The 21,050-nt window shown below is 44.9% G+C and overlaps 6 protein-coding genes across 9 annotated transcripts; 3 read left to right on the top strand and 3 right to left on the bottom strand.

The window, feature by feature from the left end:
• The first annotated feature begins 160 nt into the window (after positions 1-160).
• Positions 161-1,800, top strand: LOC136197149 (enkurin domain-containing protein 1-like). Its single transcript, XM_065986866.1, has one exon. The coding sequence runs from the start codon at positions 214-216 to the stop codon at positions 1,084-1,086; it is 873 nt and encodes a 290-aa protein (XP_065842938.1). The 5' UTR covers positions 161-213; the 3' UTR covers positions 1,087-1,800.
• Positions 1,751-2,852, bottom strand: LOC136197158 (small ribosomal subunit protein uS3-like). The gene is made up of 5 exons (XM_065986871.1): positions 2,799-2,852; positions 2,354-2,673; positions 2,111-2,298; positions 1,875-2,052; positions 1,751-1,823 (listed from the first exon to the last, which is right to left on the bottom strand). Exons 1-4 carry the CDS (start codon positions 2,829-2,831, stop codon positions 1,880-1,882), a joined length of 714 nt encoding a protein of 237 aa, XP_065842943.1. The 5' UTR covers positions 2,832-2,852; the 3' UTR covers positions 1,751-1,823; positions 1,875-1,879.
• Positions 2,853-2,870: 18 nt separating this feature from the next.
• On the top strand, positions 2,871-3,755 carry LOC136197177 (nudC domain-containing protein 2-like). Its single transcript, XM_065986889.1, has 4 exons — positions 2,871-3,085; positions 3,136-3,184; positions 3,241-3,392; positions 3,453-3,755. Exons 1-4 carry the CDS (start codon positions 2,900-2,902, stop codon positions 3,525-3,527), a joined length of 462 nt encoding a protein of 153 aa, XP_065842961.1. The 5' UTR covers positions 2,871-2,899; the 3' UTR covers positions 3,528-3,755.
• Positions 3,552-13,545, bottom strand: LOC136197071 (myosin-VIIa-like). 2 transcript variants are annotated; one of them, XM_065986765.1, is made up of 51 exons: positions 13,354-13,545; positions 13,108-13,187; positions 12,915-13,055; positions 12,778-12,858; positions 12,656-12,730; positions 12,410-12,600; positions 12,238-12,359; positions 11,850-12,181; positions 11,713-11,797; positions 11,582-11,658; positions 11,346-11,531; positions 11,214-11,296; positions 11,077-11,155; positions 10,889-11,020; positions 10,708-10,840; positions 10,539-10,648; positions 10,361-10,489; positions 10,250-10,311; positions 10,007-10,202; positions 9,766-9,945; positions 9,613-9,708; positions 9,449-9,550; positions 9,227-9,304; positions 8,839-9,171; positions 8,607-8,786; positions 8,411-8,554; positions 8,274-8,354; positions 8,080-8,216; positions 7,908-8,025; positions 7,730-7,858; positions 7,492-7,665; positions 7,183-7,443; positions 6,955-7,122; positions 6,445-6,901; positions 6,201-6,397; positions 5,915-6,157; positions 5,770-5,860; positions 5,542-5,695; positions 5,418-5,477; positions 5,266-5,364; positions 5,159-5,213; positions 5,056-5,109; positions 4,885-4,999; positions 4,751-4,822; positions 4,591-4,700; positions 4,416-4,534; positions 4,291-4,357; positions 4,122-4,241; positions 3,979-4,062; positions 3,798-3,926; positions 3,552-3,747 (listed from the first exon to the last, which is right to left on the bottom strand). In XM_065986765.1, the coding sequence occupies exons 2-51, from the start codon at positions 13,114-13,116 to the stop codon at positions 3,622-3,624; spliced, it is 6,756 nt and encodes a 2,251-aa protein (XP_065842837.1). In that variant the 5' UTR covers positions 13,117-13,187; positions 13,354-13,545; the 3' UTR covers positions 3,552-3,621. The 2 variants fall into 2 exon arrangements, with proteins under 2 accessions (XP_065842837.1, XP_065842829.1); XM_065986757.1 differs by having other exon boundaries at positions 13,108-13,545.
• Positions 13,546-13,593: 48 nt separating this feature from the next.
• LOC136197103 (polyadenylation and cleavage factor homolog 11-like) lies at positions 13,594-16,927 on the top strand. Of its 2 annotated transcripts, XM_065986825.1 has the most exons (12): positions 13,594-13,774; positions 13,987-14,112; positions 14,186-14,359; positions 14,413-14,799; positions 14,865-15,438; positions 15,500-15,686; positions 15,746-15,923; positions 15,975-16,017; positions 16,079-16,170; positions 16,226-16,318; positions 16,373-16,408; positions 16,845-16,927. In XM_065986825.1, exons 1-12 carry the CDS (start codon positions 13,595-13,597, stop codon positions 16,860-16,862), a joined length of 2,088 nt encoding a protein of 695 aa, XP_065842897.1. In that variant the 5' UTR covers position 13,594; the 3' UTR covers positions 16,863-16,927. The 2 variants fall into 2 exon arrangements, with proteins under 2 accessions (XP_065842897.1, XP_065842896.1); XM_065986824.1 differs by having other exon boundaries at positions 16,373-16,927.
• A 9-nt stretch (positions 16,928-16,936) lies between these two features.
• LOC136197087 (protein Jade-1-like) lies at positions 16,937-21,041 on the bottom strand. 2 transcript variants are annotated; one of them, XM_065986778.1, is made up of 22 exons: positions 20,951-21,041; positions 20,607-20,682; positions 20,420-20,536; positions 20,324-20,358; positions 20,187-20,264; positions 20,027-20,124; positions 19,913-19,965; positions 19,767-19,856; positions 19,646-19,708; positions 19,469-19,590; positions 19,307-19,412; positions 19,070-19,249; positions 18,912-19,024; positions 18,728-18,848; positions 18,588-18,659; positions 18,419-18,526; positions 17,900-18,365; positions 17,755-17,850; positions 17,661-17,692; positions 17,541-17,600; positions 17,405-17,480; positions 16,937-17,343 (listed from the first exon to the last, which is right to left on the bottom strand). In XM_065986778.1, exons 2-22 carry the CDS (start codon positions 20,673-20,675, stop codon positions 17,099-17,101), a joined length of 2,400 nt encoding a protein of 799 aa, XP_065842850.1. In that variant the 5' UTR covers positions 20,676-20,682; positions 20,951-21,041; the 3' UTR covers positions 16,937-17,098. The 2 variants fall into 2 exon arrangements, with proteins under 2 accessions (XP_065842850.1, XP_065842859.1); XM_065986787.1 differs by having other exon boundaries at positions 18,419-18,523.
• Between the last annotated feature and the right edge of the window lie 9 nt (positions 21,042-21,050).

Here is a 21,050-nt window from a genome sequence, read left to right as displayed (position 1 = left end):
CATAGGAACGTGCGACTCTACCTATCTATCAGTGTACTGTACATAAATTTGCTGGCACGCTAATTGTCTAAAGCTCTGTTGCACACGTGTATTCTTCTTTCAATAATACCAGTAATATTTATTGCATTTAACCCGCGCATGCTCATTGACGTCGCGCATAAATTAATTAAATCGCTGTGACGACGACAGTTTGAAGTTGATCGCTTACTTGTCATGGCCGTTGCAACGTCGTGGACTATTCCAACGGCTCCGGAAAGGGAAAAAAGCAACGTGGATGCGCCGCCTCGTTCGCGTACGCGTCCCGAAGCGCAATCGATAGCCGATCTTCACGTTCGCGGCACCGTACACCTCCTCTTTCATCCCGAAGTACGAAATCCCGAACCGCGACTCGCCGTCGCGCGAAAGAAAGACCACATACGCGCGAATGTATCGCGCATGCGGCAAATTCAAGCAATGGGACGCAAACGGCACGACGAAGCGACGACGAAACCGCTCAAAGCGATGCCGGCGACGCCGCCACGTCGATCGGAAAAATACAGTCACGTCGAATCGAAAGTAGCTCAGCGAATTCGAGCGCAATCTGCCGTCGGAAGACCATTGTCATCCGGGTCTTTAAATCGACCTAATTCTGCTTGTGGCAGTCGCAGCAGCCGGGATTTTGTTTCAGAGAATGCGCAAAGGGCATCGCAGCATCGAATACGCCGTTCGCCTTCGGTCGATCATCTCGTCGCGTTAGAAGAGAAGAAAAAGAGCAATTTTCACGAATATAAACGTGGCGTTGTACCCCAATACCTGTTGTCAAGGCAACATCAATGGGCTAAGGAGGAGAAAGAAAGACGAGCGAATGCGCCTGATCCTATGTGTCCACCTGGGCACGTTCTCATGTCCAAAGCAGAGCAATCAAATACGTTGAAAATGCTTGAGAAGAGCAAAATGGATATGTTGAAGCAATTGCAATTGCTTCCTGTTGGATCTGATTCGCTTCGCGTGAGGACACGAAAGAGTGAACTCGAAAATAAACTTGTTGAAATTGACGACGCAATCAAAGTATTTTCTCGACCAAAAGTCTTTGTCAAAGATGAATGAAAGGATTGTGGAGTGGTTTGTACAGAGAGAATCATCATCACTATGTCTGTTCCCCATCTATTGCTTGCATGTAATTGGATCCAGGATTGCCCTGGATTGTATAATTAGAGAACTGAGAGTCAATCTGTCCCCCAGGCTCTCTACATTTGTTGTACTTGTACCACTCTTCTCATTTACTGTACCTGTATTATTGAAATTTGATCTTGGATTGCCATTGGATTGGATTTGTTTGTACAGAGAACTATTGATCATCATAACTATATATCTGTCTCCCAGACTAATCTACATTTGTTGTACTCTTCTTCTTCTCATTCACCCTACCTTTATTGCTTGCATGATTGCCTTGGATTCATTGTACAGAGAACTGGGAGTCAATCTTTCTCCCAGGCTCCTCTACATTTGTTGTACTCCTCTTTCATCCATTCACTTGTTATTGCTTGAATGAAATTGGATCTTGGATTGCCATTTGGATTGGATTTGTGTGTATAGAGAACTGGGAGTCACTATATCTGTCTCCCAGGCAGCTGAGGCTTGTGGTACTACTCTTGAAATTGAATCTTCTCATCATTCACTTTGTCCAGAATTGCCATTCGATTGGATTGAGTCAATTGATCATCATCACTGTATCTGTCCCCCCTTACCCTCCCCAACCCCTCTTGCACTCTTCTTATTCACTGTACCTTTATTGCTTAGAAAATACAGCCCCCCACAGTTTATGGTGTGTACAAGCTATATTTCTGCAAAAGAAACACATGTCATCAAAGAGATGTTGACGTCACTATTGTTACCGTTCTCAAGCAAGGCCAGCATCAACTTTTCCGCCCTTGTGTTCGGACGTTGGCTGAATGGGCAGAACCTCCTCTTTGGGCTCAGCAATGGTGACGTTATCAGGTAGAGGATTCTTTGGACCTGTTTTTCCCGTTGCATCCCACGGTAACATAATTTTTACCTTAATACCGAGAACGCCTAAAAGATGATAGTCTCTGAGTGGGTGGGGCCCCCTTTCTTTTTGCCTATGTTCTACCTTGTCTGAGCAAGACGTGTCGAACTGCGGTGTCGACGTAATCGACTTTGGGTTGGCCAGCATGAATCATGAGCCCATCGGAAAACTTCATCGATTTCGCGCGTTGGCCTCTGAGTTTTCCCGAAACGATAACCGTGCATCCGCGAGCGCCACTCTCCATCACAAAGCGCAGCACTCCATAGCAAGCACTAAAAAAGAATTTCACTATATTCGAAATCGTTTTCCTCCTTTTTCTCATCTTACCGTCTCACAGCTAATCCGCCGAGTAATTTGTATCGAAGCGATTCGGCTTGAGCGATTGCGCAAAGACCGCGCGTCGCCACCTTTTCCGCGTACAATTCGACGGTGCCCGGACGAAAGTTGAAGCGTTTTTGCACGACGGCGGTCAGTTCGCGTATTCGGCGTCCTTTTTCGCCGAGCACGTTCTGGGTTCGCGTCGCGAGGATGATGATTTCCGTTCGCGTTGGTGTTACGCGCACTTCGACGCCGCTATAGCCGTCTTCGGCGAGCTCGCGCGTGAGAAATTCGTTTAGTTCGGCCTTGAATACGCCGTCGGCTACGAACTAGGCGAAAGAATCCGTTATTATCTTGGCAATCCGTGCGCGAATACGACGCTGGGTCTATCGAGAGGCTTCTCCGCCTTTCTCGGATGGTATCCGACGGTTGGAGAGCGCGTCAAGTCCAATACCTTTCGTTTCTTGCTGACGTTCGTCGCCGCCATGCTAAGGTTCGTGGAGGAAGAATCCGCACATGCGCAATCGGTTGCAGTATGGGAATAAATAATTAGGCATGACCCACTTTGACGAGAAAGCAGGTATCGTCCAAGCGACGACACCGTGGGGCTCGTGGAGTCAAACAATGGACGAGATAGTGATAGAAGTAAACGTAGAAGATGGAACTCGCGGCAGGGACGTCACGTGCGACATCAAACCGAGCCAAATCACGCTGAACGTCAAAGGAAAGACGATACTAAAGGTCGCAAAGTCAAACAAGGGACGATTTTGTTGTAGAACAATGATAAATAGGGCGAACTTTTCCGCACTGTAATCGCAGATGATTCCGTTTGGACAATCGGTCAGTTTCCGAAATTCCTTATTTAAAAAATAGATTTGGAAGGTAAATGGGTGCAGAGGATCAACGTCTCGTTCGGCTTACGCTTGTCAAGTCGAGTCGACATGTGAAAACTTGCTGGGAAGCGCTGCTCAAAGATCAATATGCACTTGATGCCATCACGTTGCAGAATATGCAAAAAAAGATGGCATTGGAAAAATATCAGAGACAAGTATGTATTCATTATTACAGAAGATATTTGAATTTTTTTGAGTGAGTTTCTTATTTGCAGCATCCAGGGTTTGATTTCAGTGGAGCTGATGTCACTGGTAACTATGTAGATGGAGGAGCGCCTGATGATTACTGAAGATATTACTCAATTTATCGAAAATACACACCGACACTTTTTTTAATAATTCTACGAAACTTACGTAGTACAAAACAAATTCTTGTTTTTTTTATTAGTAGAAAGTTGGCCTGTTTGCGCTGCTACTCTCTTTTCTTCGCTGTGCTAACGACTTGTTTTTCGTAGAGGTCTTGTTCACTTGAGCCACGTAGCTCGATATCAAATTTTCTATCTTTGGCCCCTAGTAAATAGAGTCAAGGCTCGTCAGATTGTTTCGTCTGCGCAACGCACTAGGGTCGTTTCGCAAAGGAAACGCAGACCGGATCCTCCGCGCGTGATGTCGCCCGTACTCAAGTGAAAGTAGTCCGAGCCGCTGCTCCAGTTCATGATTTCGTTGAAACTGGACGAATAGAGAACGTCCTGTAAGGAGAAGAACGTTACGCAATGCAGGGGGCTTTCTTTTCTAGGTTGCCTTAGTGTCAGGTGAGAGGAGATGAATTCCCTTGGCATTGACTGCAATGATTACCATATTTGGAAGACGACGATCAACAGATTGCTAGATGAACACACACAAACATTACATACATAGAGATTGGAGAAATTGGGATTGTTCACTTTGACGGGAAAAAGAGCGGAACCGAACGTTTTCAATTCGGACAACATTTCCAAAAAGTGACTCTGAGCCTTTTCCTTTGACATGTTCTTAGGCAATTTTTCCCATTCTTCTTCTATAAGCTACAATAGAAGAAAAATAAGATCAAACGGCATCTCTATAGGGCAGTACCTTTCTCCAGTCGGCGATTTTCATCTGGCCCACAAAATTGGCTGGTACCAGCTGCGCAAGAACGGTTCTAAAACGAGTCGACGCTGATCAACTACTACTACTTTGTGTGTGTGTGAAATGTTTACTCAAAGGCAGAAAAGAGCGTTTTGTTGCGACCGAAATTGATGCGATAGAGCAAGGCTCCCAATTTGGGACAGTGCGTGAAGGACGCTTGGTGATAGCCTTGGAGGTATTTGGGAAGCTCCTATACGCGCGGAACGTCGCACAAAAGAATTGATCAAGGCGCTAGGAGACTTATACTTGAGGAAAATGAAAGGTGTGGTCAACGAGAGGCTCGGCTCCAATGCGAGTGACCAGCCACAGTTTCTTGAGGTAAATGATCTTGTACGAAGTGCTGAGTCCACCAGACACTGAAGTAGATTTTTTAAAAAAATTCTAGAATTATTCCCTATTGATTTACCGCGTTTGATTGTTGTCTCTATGAAGTGGCGTATGAAGTCGAAAAAGAAATGATTTCCTTCGATTGCGTGTGCTTCAAGATCAAAGTATTGGAAGGCGCTTAATTCTTAATTAAAGGTAGACGAGTTTTCTTACATTCTCCGTTGAATTCGATCAGCAAGTCGAAGCATTCCGCCTTCGTTATTCCCAAATCGGCCGCTATTGCGCGAGCCAAATCTGTAACTTTTGTTCTCGAAGAAACAGGGAACGTCTAGAGAGAAAAATGAGAGTGTTGTGCCCCTCCCCGTCGCCAGAGCTTGAGCTTACTCTCTCCGATCCGTCTGGGAATGAGACTTTGTGATAACAACGCCTATTTGACGTCTAAAAATAAAGAATAATAAGGTAGTAATGAGCACGCTTTTCTAGGTACCTGTACTGCATAAACTTCGACGATGTGAGGAGGATATTTTCTACTCAGTCCTGATCTGCGGCGCGGAGCCAATTTAACGGAACACTATGCTAGTGTACTGTACTCACTTTGCGCAGGAACTGAGTCGTTGCTGGCACTCGCGAGCCAAAGAAGAGCGCTGGGAATAGCAGTGCAAAAAAGCGTTCACTTCCTTTGTAAGATCGGGACTAGAAAGCAAAAGGAGCAGTCTTTCTAATAACGTTTTTATTTTCTCTCCTACCTGCAAGAGAAAAGGCCCGTAACCAACCAGAGCAATTCCCACATTTTTTTCTCGCTGTGCCTAAGAATAAACAATAAATTTTTCCTTCCTTTCTCCTTCACATTGACTATTTGCGTTAGTTGACCTATTCTTGTTATTGGTCAGTTGTTTGACAATCTGACAATAGAGTTCGTCTTTGAGTTCGTCGTGTTCGATGGCCGTAGCGAATAATTCGTCCGTCAATTCCGTCACTTCGGTCGATTGTCTGCTTGGATACTCTCCGCAATACTTCAAGATAGGTAAAAGATCGAATTAATTAAGGAAACGCATCAATAAAAAGTCGAAGAAGATGAGCACGTGAACGAAAGGATATTAAGAAACATTTTCATTGCATCTAGACCGTTTTCCGTCGGTCGACCATCCTTTTTGACCAACGACTTAAGTAGAGGACGCTTGATGGGATTCTGTGCAAAGAAAACGGATAAAAAGAACTCTATAGGGTCCCTCCAGCTTTCGACCTTTGAGAAGGACCACAAAGGATGCTTCTTATTCTCCGCCGCGTCTTTCTTCGATCCAAGAGCAAAGTTCTGCACTGAAAACTCTTCGAGAGTACGAAACGTCGTAACGGTGATGGGTCGTCGAGTCGCTTTTCCTTTCGACGCCGTTTTCGTCGTCGTTCCGACGTCGCCTCTCCATTCCGTTCCCTCCCCGAAAAGAAACGATTCGACGTCGGTGCCCGTAGCCATAGACGCCAATCGAGACTAAAAAATATAAAAATCGTGGCGGTTTGAGTGTGTGACGCACCGCTGCTGTTTGAGATTCGGGTGGATTTGTGAGAGCCGGTAAAACGTAGACGCTGTCTGCTGGGAAGACGCCACTTTCTCGCGTTCGAGCACACGTTCCCTCGAGCCACAGATGACCCTCTTGTTTTTCGCCGGCCGCTTTGTAGAACGGCTTCGTCAGAACGAGCAAATCGCCTCGTTTTGCACTGATAATGTTTTCTAGAATTCAAAATAGAGTAGAGTAGTTGTAGTCGGATGTATGCTACCTCCTTCTACGGCGTCTCGCGTTGCGACGACGTAACGCGAACGGCTTCGAAGTCCGTCGAGAAATTCGCCGACTAGACGGCAAATTTCGCTCGCGTTCGGAGACGCGAATCGCTTTTCGCCGTGACGCCACGACACGACGACGAAACCGACTCTTCGACGACTTGACGTCGGTTTTTTTCGCTGTCGCTGCGCGGGCGCGGACGGCTCGGCCGTCGAGCGCGACACGCGTACGATGTCGGCGTAGGAAAACTCGAAAAGAGGCGACCAGTCGTCGCGGAAAAGAAAAAGACCCTCGGAATTGATAGCGACTCGAAGAACGCCGCCGCTTCTTCCGCCGGAAGAGATCTCCTGCGCTGCGTAGAGACGAGAAAACTTAATGGGCCAACGAGTGCGAGCGAAATTGACGACGTCGCATTTGACGTCCATGGGTAAAGCCTGTTTTTGAACGAAGGCTCCCTATAACGATAAAATTACGTGTGGGGTAGTCGTATTTTCTATTTGTTTTGTACCTTGGAATGCCTGGATTTGACGAGTGACGCCCATTTCTTCACTGTCATTTGATTCAACGCTTTTCTTGGTAGAAGAGCGTCCAAGTCGGCTTGAAGTCGTTTTGACGTGAGTCCCTTTCCGTGTTGAACGTAGTACTGTTGAGCGAGGATTGTAGCTAGTTCTTGGGCCTATAGCGCCGGCGCCGAAAAATGAATTATTTTAATATGAAAAGTAGTGTTTTTTCTCACGTCGTCGCACGTGTATTCGCCCGATTTGAGACCCCTTATGATTTGCTCGTAAATCAGATTCGTCGCAATTGGATTGGCGGCGATTTCTTCGTTCCACGGCGTGAAAATTTCCTTGCAGAAGAGCAAGCGCCACGGGCAATCTTGAAAGTCGCCGCCTGCTTCGTCACTTCCGCTTCCGCCGCCGCTGTAAAGAAGACCAAACTGTTCGCAAGGCGACACAGCATCCATGATACGATAGTCTTCCGAACCCAGATTATAAACCTATATAGAGTATAGAGATTAAAGATTAAATACGTTGCGTTTATTTACCTTTCCGAATACTGAAATGTAGATTGCGAAGCCAAATGAGCTGTCCAATTGAATTTTATCGGCGAGAATGTAGCAGAGTTCCTTAGCTGTTGTCGCAGAATCGATGAGAACGAATTTGACGTGTCCGTCCATCAGTGACACGGGTATGCGACACAATTCGCCGGATTTAGCCGCCTGGGGAGAAAGCCACGCCGCCGTCGCGACGACGACGATAAAAATCCTCGTTGATTTAACTTACTTGGAGTTCAATAAAACTTGGGGGCCAGTGTCGAGTTCCGTTTTCTAACGTTCGCTTAAGTTTTTCTTCGCAAAACGGCGAGTAGCCTTTCGGACCCGATTTGATGTAGCGACGAAGATAGGGAAGAAGCTACGAGAAGTCGAATTATTTGAAAAAGAAGAAGAGGAGGCTGTCTTACCCGTTTTGAGGGGAAGAAAGAGCAAAGACAAAGACAGAAGAGAATCCATCCTAGAGCTTTGCTTGATTGATTCGGATTTCCGTAGATCTGTTTGTAGAGAATGCAAAAGATTTCGTCTCTACGGATAGAGAGAGATTCTAATAATAAGACTTCTTGGACGCAGACTACTTGCCTTAGACTTGGATAAAGAATTCCGTGGCCTGCAATGTAATGAACTTTCTCTAGTTTTGTCAAACGATACGTAGGCAAGGGAAACGTTCTGCTTCTCAGCTGATTTTGACGAATTTGGCCAAAAATAGCGCCCGTTTCCTAAGGAGTAGAAATTCTCGAATATCAATTTTTTTCGCCACGCCACTGTGTACTAACCACATCGTCAGGTCGACGACCTCGACCTTCTTGCCAATCCCCCATGAATTGCATGATGCATTTATAGAGATAAACGGCTGTCTGTACGCCCAAATCAACGTTGGAGTTTATAGAAGAAATTTCCGGTGGGGGCTTACCGCGCTTTGGACGGGATCCTTGTAGAAGAGTAGGCTCTCTTTCAACGGTCGTCGAGAAAAACCGCCGCACGACGACGAACGTTGAAAATAGGTGGCCATAAATTTGCTAAATTTGTACTTGACTACGATTTTCTCTGGTAAATCCTTCAAGAAGAAAATGAAATAATGTGGTGAGTGGTTTAGCTAATGAAAGTACTTTAGCTTCGTCTTCTTCGTCTTGAAGAGAGCTGAGCGCTTCCGGTTCTTCGATGGGAGAAAGATTGAAGGATTCTTCGATGGCTCCAGGGAGAGGAACAAAGGCTGTTGGGGGTGTTGATTGCACTGCTGTGTCGACCATTTTTGCTGGAACTTTAGCTGGAGTTTCAAAACCAAAAGCCTAGAAAATTTAATATTAAAAGTCGTCATATTCGTTTTTCTCTTTTTCTCACTTTTTCTTCGCCGAGAATTGTGCTGAATCGATTGTCTTTCCAAAATTGAGTTTCCATTTCCTTTTCCTGCATTCGACGAAATTCGTCCAATTCCATTTCCATCATCGTCTCTTTTTCGGTTCTTTCTTTCTCTTTTTCTTCTTCTTCCTTCAATCGACGTTCGATGTCTAATCGTCGAAGACGTTCCTCTTCTCGTCGACGTTCTGCTTCTTCCGCTTCTCGTCGACAACGTTCCTCCTCTTCTTGTTCGCGCCGAGCTCTCTCTTCCTCTTCGTGAGCAATTTCGGCCAGGCGCTCCAATTCCTCTTGCGCTCGTCGCGCAGTTTCTCTTTCCTAGAAAACAAACAAACAAATAAAAAGAATGTTTTCCGCCGGTGTCTTGACTGACCTCTTGCTCTTTTTTCAGTCTTTGCTCGACTAGTAATTTTTCTTGAGTAATACCAGCCTCTTTCAAACGCTCAGCAAACTACAATCATTAGAAATGCAAGACTAGCGACGTAACGCGTAACGTAAGCTCCAAATATGGTCAAGGAGGAACGATGACATCACAAAGGCAGGCGACCAATCACGAGAAGAGTCTTACGTTACGTTACGCTGTGATTTCACTCACCCGTCTTCTTGCAAGCCAACGTCGCACCAAACACTGCATGATGATCACTGAACGTCGTTTCGTTTGACACACTGTACGCACGAGAAAACCTCGACATCGAGCCTGCACAACAACAACAAAGAGTTGAAGAAAGAACGCGATTTCTCCTCCTCCTCTCAACAAACCTGAACGGCGACAACTTTTCGACGTATGCTCAAGAATTTTCGACGTTGTCTTCTTCGTCTCACCGCCGCCTGCAATTTGATGAAACCCAATCGCATCTAGAAATCGAAATAATGATTTTATGTCCAGCTTCCGGGTGGGCGGGGTCAACGAACCTTGAGAAAGTTACGTCTCGTCACGACCGTTCTCCACGCTCTTTGAACGACTTTGACGGCGGCTCGGATTCTCGCTAAATATCGTCGAAAAATCCAAAAGCGAACGGCTCGTTGAATTTTGATGGCACTCGTTTCGATGATCAGTGCTCTCGCTTTCTCCAGCATCACGTTTTCGCTTTCCTATGTATGAAGCGGGGTCAAAAATTAAAAAAGAGAGAAGTGCGAGAAGTGGCTGTTTTACTTTTATAAACATTTTTGTGCGTCCGGCTTGCCAGTCTTTTTCGGCGAGAAGCACGCGACCCATCATTAGTCCCATGGATCGATAATCGGGATTTGAACCGGGTTTCAGTTGGGCGGAGACGTCCGGCAAGAGAATGCGGTATCGCTCGACGAAATCTTCAAAAGGCAAACGAATTGGATATCCAGCAATACGAATTCTAAAAAAAATAAAAAGGAGGGAATTTCAATGCGATTTGTTTGTTACTTGACAGTCTCCATCATTCCTGAGTATCTTAGCTGTTGGAGACACAGCTTTCGTTCAAATAGCTAGACAAGGAAACGTTTTAATCACGAGGAGAGAGAGAGCGAGAGTTACCATTGGTTTTTGCAGCATGTTTGGCTTGATGCAGCGAACGAAAAATGGTTTACAACTTCCCAAAATATTCATTAGTTGACCGAGCGATAGCTTGAATTGGGTTGCTAGGGTAGGCGGAGCTTTGTACGTCTATACAACAAGCATACATGAAGTCTCTACTACATCATTCATCTACTACCATTGCGTGTAAGTCGTCTTCAAAAAGATCCTGAAGAAATTGCGATCGACTGAGATTTAGAAGACGAATCAAATCTTTGCTGAATGTGTCGCGATTTTTTTCCAAAAACCCTGCCGTGGTTCAAGTGACGAAGATCATCATGATTGACATTGACGTGGTTTCGCGTTACCTGTTGCGTCGTATGTAACGGAACCGGCGAAGTGAATGATGCCAAATGTTGTCTGGTTTGGCTTGGGCTTCACAACGTGAACGTGCTTACCGTGATTTTTAATGAATTTCTCGAGAAACGAACGATCGTTTCCCTACGAAAAAGGATTTTTTAGAAGATGCGATTTTTTTGGAGTCCGTGCCTTTGGAAAGCGACTTTCTTCGTCTACGATAGCGAGCAGATTCATTGGCTTTAGCGCCAATAAATCAAGAACAATTTGATTGTCTACAAAGGGAATGCGAGACCAATTGATTTTCTCCGATTCGTATTCAGCCTAAAAACAAAGAAAGGGTTTCATCAATAAATAAAAAAAATTAATAAAGACCGTACCTGTTCCATGGAAAAAATGTGACGCAAGAAAAACTGGTGAAGTTTTTCGTTTGTGTAATTTACGCACAGCTGTTCGAAACTGTCAAAATAAAATTCGAATTATACGTGAATGTGAAGATTTTGTTGTCGTCTCTCACTAATTCCCCAAATCTGAATTTTCAAAGCCAAAAATGTCCAGCACCCCAAGCGATAATTTTTCCAGAGCTTTAGCGCGAAATTTCTAGAAAGAAAAGCTCTCAAATCAAAATCTAATAGGATCAACGTCTCACTTCTGGCCGATGAATACTTCGATTGATTTTCCCATTGACCCAGCCGAAAAGGCGAGCGTAGATTCCTTTGGCAAAGGCGTCCCTCACGTCTTCGGCTTGAGCAACACTGAGCGGAGAAATGCTTGTGTCCTTTCTAGCAGACGTTGACTTGTAGGTGAACCATTGACTAAGTCCGTCCACGTCCACCTAAGAATACAAATAGCATCGTTTTTAAATGAAAAAATGATTCTATGTACTTCCATGAGAGATGCTGCTATGCTGCACGTTTCGTGGCTCACAATTTGAGAGCCGTCGAGACCGTGCAGTTCAATTCCTGTACGAGATAAAGACTCAACACACGTACGAGGAGAATTTTGTCGTTTTTTACCTCGAAATCGCAAATTTCCGATGTGTAAAATAGCAGCTAATAATTTGAAAATGTTCTCCATTTCCTTGTCACTGAACATCAAAACCTAAAGGAGTGATTTGTAATAATGAGAGAGAGGGAGTTTTCTTCACGTGTACCTTCATTGATCCACATATACGAATCCATTCCTCTTTTGTGTGCATATTAGCGAGTGGTGGACATCCGCCCTGCGTCAAATAGTTATATTCCTCCACGTGTGAACTTAATTTGAGTGCCGTCAATTCGTTTTCGTCCATTCCGGCGAGCATGCAATAGAAAACGTGATAGTTGAGCTCGTTTTCGTTCTGCGAGACGACGCGAGTTTTTTCCAGGAGATATTGCTCGATTTTGGCTCCTTGCACTTGTCCGGCCGAACCGTCAAAATGAATGTCGATGTACTTTCCGAAACGACTTGAATTGTAATTACGAACTGTCTTCGCATTACCAAAAGCTGACAATCAAAGATTAAAGTTTCAGATGTATTATTAATTAATTATTTATTCGAACCTTCCAATATCGGATTGGCGTCGAGAATTTGCTGTTCAATCCACGAATGCTGGCCACTTTGAGCAGCCAGAAATTGTAGAATCAGTTTCGTTGATTCCGTTTTTCCGGCACCACTCTCGCCGCTACACGCACACGTGTGAAATTTACGTGCGTGTATACTCGTTTTCTTTACCTTGTTATAATGCATTGGTTTGCGCGGCTTTTCATCATGACAAGGTGAGCGGCGTTGGCGATTGCGTAGATGTGCGGCGGCCTTTCTGATAATTTGATGCCTGATCCGCGATATTTTTCCACAATGTCGCGTCCGTAAATATTCATTCTTTTGTTGGGATTCATGGCAACCAAGATGGTGCCAGTGTACGTCTAAATCAATGGGGAATATTCTAAAATAAATGATGCAGGTCAAGTGCTCTTGTACGTAGATCTGATCGCGTCCAAATCGAACGCGAAGATTTCTTATGATTCCCGCTTCGTGAACGTCGTGCAAATGAATCTAAGAAATCATAGGAATATTGATAATGATTTTATTGAATTTATTACCATGTCATCGACTCCCTCTACGCTGTTTTGATGCATCGTTTTGAGGCGTTCGCCAACGTCGACCAAAGGTAAGAAAACGTCCTTTTTCAATACGAAAAAGATAGAGGAGTTGGCGAGTCAGAAGACCGGTAACTTACATTGCCTTCTTCGGTGCGAAAAACGATGCTATCTGTGGTAACGGACTTGACTTGAGCACCAATTGCTATATCGTATTCTCCGCCGCCGCCGCCGCCGCCACCGTCGTACCAGACGTATTCGCCGGGAAGGGGAACGATTGACTAATGATTGAGGACCATCGATTGTTTGGTGAGAGGATCTAAAGCCACTTGCCTTGGCCATTGCTTCGAAAGAGAGAGATTCAGAGGAGATAAACAACCCCGCCCATTCAATCGATTCAGCGCCGCCGCCCACTAGAAAAAGTTAATTTCAATCATGACACACACATATATAATTGAGGGCGCCCATGGAATAAAGGACCCAATGGCTATTAGTGTACGAGCTAAAAGAAACAAAGAAAACGATGTAAGTAGGCGTGGCTTGGTTAACTGGCTTGGTGCGCGCAAATCGTGTTCCGACCGAAAGAAAAGAGTCTTTGTCATCGATGAAGTAACTACTGTAGGCATCGCGTAATCGAAGCGAGACGATGCAAGTGGGCGTCTTTTTGAGCGATCGTTTGAAGATCCATGCTGCTGCTCGTCCTAAAGTGAAGTTGAGTGCGTTTAGGCTATTGGAGAATCGCAAGACGAAGCGGCGGAACGGAAATCGAACGACGTCGAAAGACGCGTGCGCAGAACAAACGTTGCGACGCCTGTGGCGCATGCGCATTTTTGTTTCTAAGATGTCCGACGCCGACGAGTTTATGAAGGAGTACGCGAGTTCGCTGGAGAATTTGGCAATCAACTCGAAGCCAATCATCAACGATCTCACCATTCTAGCCGATGAGAACCGAAGCGCAGCGCCTGGGATCGTCCGCACAATAGAAGCTCGTCTAAACCAAGTCTGTTCAACGCAACGCTACGGTTTCCATACGTCGCTATCGATTCATATAATGCATTTCATATATTTTGCTTGTTTAAGGCTGCTCTGGGATCGTAGAGCTCCCAGAAATAAAAGCAGACTTGATTTTATTCGATCTTATGCGTGTCCCCCCCTTTAGAGCAACCACGCCCCCTCCCTTTCCAACTAATAGATAGTCTCTATCTCTCTCAGGTTCAAGGCAAACGAAAAATGCCTATTCTCTACTTACTTGACTCGATAACGAAAAACGTGGGCGGTCGATATATAGAAATATTTAGTCAGAATTTAGTATCGACGTTTTGCACCGTTTTTGAGCAGGTCTGGTTGGGGGGGAGGGAATATGTATCTATTTTCCATACGGGGACACACACACTCTCTCTCTAACGCTTAGGCTGACGATCAGATGCGTCGCGATTTATACAAATTGAGACAGACGTGGGGCCCTTATTTTCCACCCAAGAAACTGTATACAATTGACGTACGGGTGAACGGTATGGACTCCAATTGGCCAATCACTGCCGCCTCGGGGTCGATTCACGTCAACCCTAAATTCCTTTCAGCTAAGGTGGGACGGGCTCCCGTATTTATATATAATACATGAAATCCTCCCCTAAGCAGGACGAACCCTCTCCTCCTCCTCCTCCTTCTTCTTCTTCTTCTTCTCATCGTCGTCACTCCCCTCACTCTCCTCCCCCTCCTCGACGAATTGTTGAGGTTGTGGAACGGCCCCCGCAGCCCCCGAAACGAAATAGACATCATGACGTCATAGGGAGAGGTGCTAGAGACCCGAACCCTAATAGACGTGAACGTGATTCACAGAGCAAGAGACGAAGACTAAATGATGCTGATGCAGCTGATGGATTAGCATCATCCTATCATCGGCCGTCGCAGCAGCGATTGGCTTCGCCTCAGCTGAGTGACGAGCATCAGTCGTCGATTTTACGCCATCTCTTGCTTATGCCGTCTGAACGTCTTCTTGACAATGAGCATTTTGTGTTGAGTCAGGTCCGCCTCTCTTTTTCCATCCCCCCTACCCTCTCCCTTATACCGTGCCCTCCTCTCCTCTCTAGGCGCAACGATTGTTAGAAATGGGAGGTTTGTCCGACAAAGACACGCAGCGTCTCTATCGTCTTTTGAAGGAATTGCATCAGCAACAACAGGAACGCGAAGAGCAGAGAATGTTGCAAGGTCGTCTTGCTCCCCCTCTTGCTCCTTCTTCTTCTCCTTCTCCTCTTCCGCTTGCGAGGCCCGCCCTTCTTCCCAATCCTTCTGAAATCAACGTTTTACCACCGCCGCCCCTTCCTTCACAAGAACGTCATCCGCCGCCACCTGACGTGTCTGAACCGGCGGCACCACCAATTGTCGTCATTGAGAGTGGGCCAGGGCCAAGACGACTGATTGATCCCGCCGAAGAAGAAACGTTGATTCGTCGGCATCAGGAAATCAGACGGCAAGAGGAGGAAGTCCTACGACGACAACGAGAGGAAGAGATAGCGTGGCAAAAGAGACAGGATGAACTTGCGCGTCTGCAACAGAAACGAACGGAAAGTCAAAAATTGGACAAACGACCTTCTCCACAACCACCACCATCATCTAGACCAGCAACTTCCAATGCATCTGTTAATAAGGCTACCAATGCTTCTGGTAGGCAAAACAGTAGAGCTTTTTTTACCTTTTGAATGTGCGTTGTCTTGTCTTTCTCTAGATCTTGCTGAAAAGGTTCGGCCTCACATGGCCACAACTGTAACAGATCTTTTTCAGAAGCTCCTTCAGTCGGGAATTCTGACGCAAGCACAAGCTACGTCATCGTCGTCGTCCAATCAGCGGAAAATTGGAGCGGCTGAGCGACTTCCGCTTCCACCAATTCGTCTCGTTCTCACTGAATTGAAAGAGTGAGGCGGGGATGAGAGTTTAATTAATTATTATTATTATTATCTTTTCGCCCTCGAAGGCCTATTGCTGCTGTTATTGAATCGCTTCATGCTGGACAGCAATGTTCGTCGTGTGGACTGCGTTTTATTGGCGCAAAATCCGGAGAATATGATGCTCATTTGGATTGGCACTTCAAGATGAACAGAAGAGAAAAAACGAATAAGATGGCATCGAGACAGTGGATGATACCGGCTGACGTAATCGTTTTTCCGCACAATTCTTCTTCTTCTATTGAATCGTTTCTTTAGGATTGGACAAAGTTTATTGATTATGATAAACTCGAGGATACGGGTCCGTGGATGAGTGATGACGAGAAGATGCTTTGATCATTCTTCTTCTTCTTCTTCTTTAGCTCGAAGTACGGTCTTTGACATGGAGCTCGAAGAAGCGAAACCGAAAGAAGAGAAGGTTATTAGCTGTCCCGTACTATCGGATGAAGACGAGGTAATTAAAAGTTTCTCTCTCTTTTTCATTTCAAAAACGTTTTTCGTTCGTTGAGGTGTGCCCCATTTGCAATGAGTCGTTTGAGCAATTTTTTCACGAGGAATCCGACGAGTGGCATTTCAAGGATGCAATTCGCCTTGACAATCAGGTCCGCAAAATCATCATCTCATTAGTTTTACCCTTACCTAATGAACAATGATAGGTGTACCACGTAAGTTGTCATGAAGACGCCGCAAAGGTACGTACTATGGGGCTAGTATACTGTGACCCACACACCTACTGAGACGGAGTGCCTAATAAAAAACAAACCCTCGCTTATCTGAACACCTTGGGACTCAAGGATGTTTGGATAAGTGAATGGCTTGAAAGGAGACGCTCCCTTCCCTCTCTCTAATTTTAGTTAGGCCGTCAGGCGTTTAGAAATGCTTAAAGAACTTTATTTGCTCACGGAAAGGAGCCAAGGACGCTGAAATACAGGGGGGATATTGACGCTTACTTTAGATTAGGTGACGCGAAAACTTAGATAAGAGAGGGTCTATTCTGCTGACTGCGTGGTTCACTTAGAAGGCCAGGGTTTTAGCTGAGCCTTGAAATTAGTCAAAAAATAACAGCCCATGGGTCTATATGCGCATCAGTAGTAAAAGGAGGTAGTGTACTTACTTCTTTCTTCTTAGGAACCAAGTCAGAGTTGAAATCTGTCCTGCTACTGCTGCTACGTAGAAATTTCTTTAAAAAATAAAACGAGCGAATCATTGTGTACGTTGGTTGACCTTTTTGCTGCCCACTTAACCCGAACCGTTTGAAGGTACAAGTATTTTTCTCATTAATTAGCCATCAACTTGCAGAGACTACACTTTTACTAACAACGCGCGCGCCCTTGAACGATGATGCGAGCACAAAACGAACTGCAATTCTTCTTTTTCCATTACTACAACTTATGACGATTACGCGGTCGTGACACCTTACGTCGAGGCGACGACGCCGCCATCACCACTTCGCCGGAACTGTCTCCGGACGGCGGCGAATCCAATGAAGAAGTGCGATTATATACAGAGGTGACGGGATCATCGAAGAGTTTTCTTCGTCGCAGCCGCTCCTTCTTTAGACGAAATTTACGCAGAAGGGGACCCGCTTGCTTGGGGAACGTGTAGCGCAACAGGCGTTCCAGTTCATCTAAAATAAAAGAAAGAAGACTCTCATTGTTGTTGCGTTTTAATTACTGAAGCGATGTTACCTTCGAGGCAGTAGAGAATCTTCGTGGAAACTTCTGAATTTGTGGGAATAATGGAGTCTTTGTATTCGTCGAATGCCTATCATGTATAGATGAAGAATTATGAGAATGTTTGTCTTTGCGCGCACGCGCACGAGACCTTTTCTAGAGCTGTCATCCATGATGAGAGCGGATTGGCTGTTTCTTCGGACACGGAGTCCTGAGAAAGAGGGAAGAGGTTTTAGTTTAAAGGGAAAGAAAGGATCCTCTTTTTACTTACTAGGACGTCTGAGAAATCAATTGAAGGCTCAGCTAAATAAAGAGGAGTTCCACATATAAGATGATGCGATGGGTATTTCTTTAGTCTAACTTACATTCCCTATTCTCCTCCAAAATACACGACTGTTTTAATTCTAGTCGAGCTGTGATTGCTTTCAATGACGTCCACGTGTGTCCTCTGGCCAACGCACCTAAAAAATGATTGATTGATTAATAATTTAATAATTAATTGGGATTTACCTGCGGCGAGAGAAGAGTCTCTCAAACGTCGCGCTGCTTCAGGAATGTGTGCACAACTAGGACGACTCTTTATTGTCACTTCATGATCTTCTTCGTCTTCACTAAGTGTCGCTTCAAGTGGATCACGTGGTGGAAGGGATTCGTGACGACAGACAATTTTAGCAGCGGAGGATACATTTCCGCCTCCGCCGCTTGTGTGCCGTCGTCGCCGTCGTCGCCGTCGTCGTTTTCCTTTTCCAGGCGGCGGAAGTTTGAGTGTTTCGGCTGCGGCGGCTGCAGCCTCTGCGGCTGCTGCGGCGGCGGCTGCAGCGGCGGCGGCGGCGGCAGCAATCGCTTCCTCTTCCTCCCTTCTTTGAGCTTCTCTACACGCAATTTCACTTTGCTTGACAATGACGGCTTGGCGTGATTTGGACAAGGAACGTTTGACTCTTTCGCGTCGAACCAACATGTACGTAAGATTGCGAGCCTAATAGAGAGAGAATAATATTGATGACGTCATTATACGGGATTTGATGTCACTTTTTCCATGTCTGTTCTCAGCGTGAGAAATTTCTCCAAATCGATTTTGTCTTCTTGTTCGAGAGTGGCGCGGAAAGAATCCGACACGCCCGGATGAATTTCCCTCTGCTGACACAAAGACGTCGTGACGTCATCGTCGTCATCATGTGACTCTTTTTTCGTGTGTTACCTGATTTCGTTTCTTTCTTTTGTCGGCTTCCTTTTGAGGATCCGGAAGTTCGAGAAGAGGATGTTTTGTAGCCTGGAGAAAGACAAAAGAACAATTGACTAACCCTAAGGGTTTATTGTTTTTCTTCTTCTATTACATACAATTCGTTTTAGCTTCCAATAAGTGAGGAGTGACGTTGCAACGTCATCGGACACAAAAGTAGCCTTTTTGATGTCATCAATAGAAACTAAATCGTAGAACTTTTCCTGCAAACACTGAAGTCTAGATATAGATAGGGGGGATTATTTTAATCAACTGTTGTGAGAGAAGACGGAAGTTGATTACCTTGTCTTTCTGATATTTGTATCTTCATTTTCAATTTGTGATGATTGGCTGGAAGAAGAAGAAGGAGAAGAAGATGATGGTGATGATGATGATGAATGTTTAGGACAGTGAGACTAAAGAGAAAATAAATAAAGAATATTGCGCAAAATCTCTCTTACAATGTGTTCAACGCAATTTCCGGGTGGTTCTGCTCCCGGAATTAAAACCGTCTTCATGGCGAGTCCTTTCTTCATAGCGCACGTTACGTGGTATGACGTGGTACAGCTCTTGACGGAGCACTGTATGCACGCTCCACTGCGTTCTTTGCACAAGACACAGACGAGATTCCAGCGACTTGGCTACATAAATAATGACGTCATCATCATCATCATTATATGATGATGATGTTGCTATACTGGAATCATTTCAATTTTTGTTATGGGTTCCATTCTGTCCACGTTGCCCACGCCCACTTCCGGGATCCATAGTGCACAACTCACGTGACACCATTGACGTTTAAATCTGATTATTGAATTAATTAGTACATTAATTAATTAATTAGTTAATTATTGACTGACTTGATTGGCTTAAAAGCGCCGCCTGAATTGGGACACAAAACACAATGAGGATCAGATTGAAAATTGGCACAGGGACGACAAAGCCAATTGCCTTCAGGGATAACACGAACCCCATAGCACGCCTTAATTAAATTAATTAATTAAAGAAAATTGAATGACATCACGTGATGCACGTACCTGATGAACGCAAACATTGCAGGAGTCACAGAAGATCATTTCATTGCCATCTTCACTGTCCGGCTGTGTGCAGTACACACAAGATAGAAGTATGAAGAATTATTGAATTATTTAATCTGACCTCTCTGCATACGTCACATACAACGCTGGCATCGTATTCTATGCCAAGTTCCTCTTCCGTTGCAATTGTATCAATCAAGTTCTTGTGACACTATCCAAGCAATCGATCAATTTATTTTATAGGAGTACTAACTATATATACAGTACGTTTATCTCTAAAGCTGTCATTGCTCTTTCGAATGTTTCATGGCTGATTTCAGCTGATTATATGAGATTAATTGTTACAAGTACTGAGTATGGAATGAAGGCTACACAGTTTACGTTTTCTTCTAAGCCAAGAGGCGTCTGTGACGTCAATATCATAGGTGGGCGTAGAGGACTTGAATAGTTTGGCTTTCCATTTTAATTTGTTCTTTGGCCTTAGGAGGAAAAATTAAATAATTAAATAAAAGGAAATGAAATTCGTTTCTGTTTCTCCTACATTTTAAATTCGCCCACGCCCCTGCATTTTTTGGCGGCGGCGGATTCAACAAAAGGTCCAATTTTCCTTTTTAGTTTTCTATATATAGAAAGTAGCATTGAGTAACAATCAACTGAACATCTCTTCTCCCTTCTTACCCTTTCTGTGGAAGACTGTCTTCATTGACGCACACCTGTGTCGTCGCCATAGCAACAGATTATGTACTATTATTATTAGCATTTTTCTTGTGTGACCTGAACGCCTCTTTCCCATTCAAGTTTCCATGGATCAGTGAGAAGGAAATAGTCACTTCGTGGTAGCAAGTGTGCATCAGATAGTTTCATTGCGCTAATAAAGTCCTTGCGGAAAACCTGCGCAGTACAGTACCATCAATTACTTAATCGAATTAGAAGCCCTAGAAACGAATGTGGGCGTGGTCACCTCCGCCGGCTTTTTGCCGTTCTCTGTCACGGGCGTCAACATGAGCGAGTCGCGCGTCCCAGACGACATCTGGGAACTAGAAAGATAAGAAATACGGTTAGAATTTTGCGCGCGCGCGCACGTCGAAATTGAGCGCGAGTTTCCTAAGGGGGCCCCGTTAAACGAAACCCGACTAGAACGACTTCTTTCCAGGTAAGCAATGTCGTAAGCTTGCCAGAAAAGAGAGAAAGAATGTAAAAATGATGAATCGGGCACTCGATGATGTAAGCGTGCCCTCAAATAGGAACCCACGGTCTCAAAATAAGCAAAATACACATCAAACTTTCTCCTATTTCTATTCTCACCCGACAAATGACGGTTCGGACGCGTTCTTTCAAAGAAATCCGTATATTTGTACGTCCTTGATAAGCAAATCACGTGTTCCCGCCCTCACGCGCGCGCGAT

Source organism: Oscarella lobularis, chromosome 1 (genome assembly GCF_947507565.1).
Source record: "Oscarella lobularis chromosome 1, ooOscLobu1.1, whole genome shotgun sequence".
Taxonomy (NCBI): Eukaryota; Metazoa; Porifera; class Homoscleromorpha; order Homosclerophorida; family Oscarellidae; genus Oscarella; species Oscarella lobularis.
This window is presented reverse-complemented; position numbering and strand designations above follow the sequence as displayed.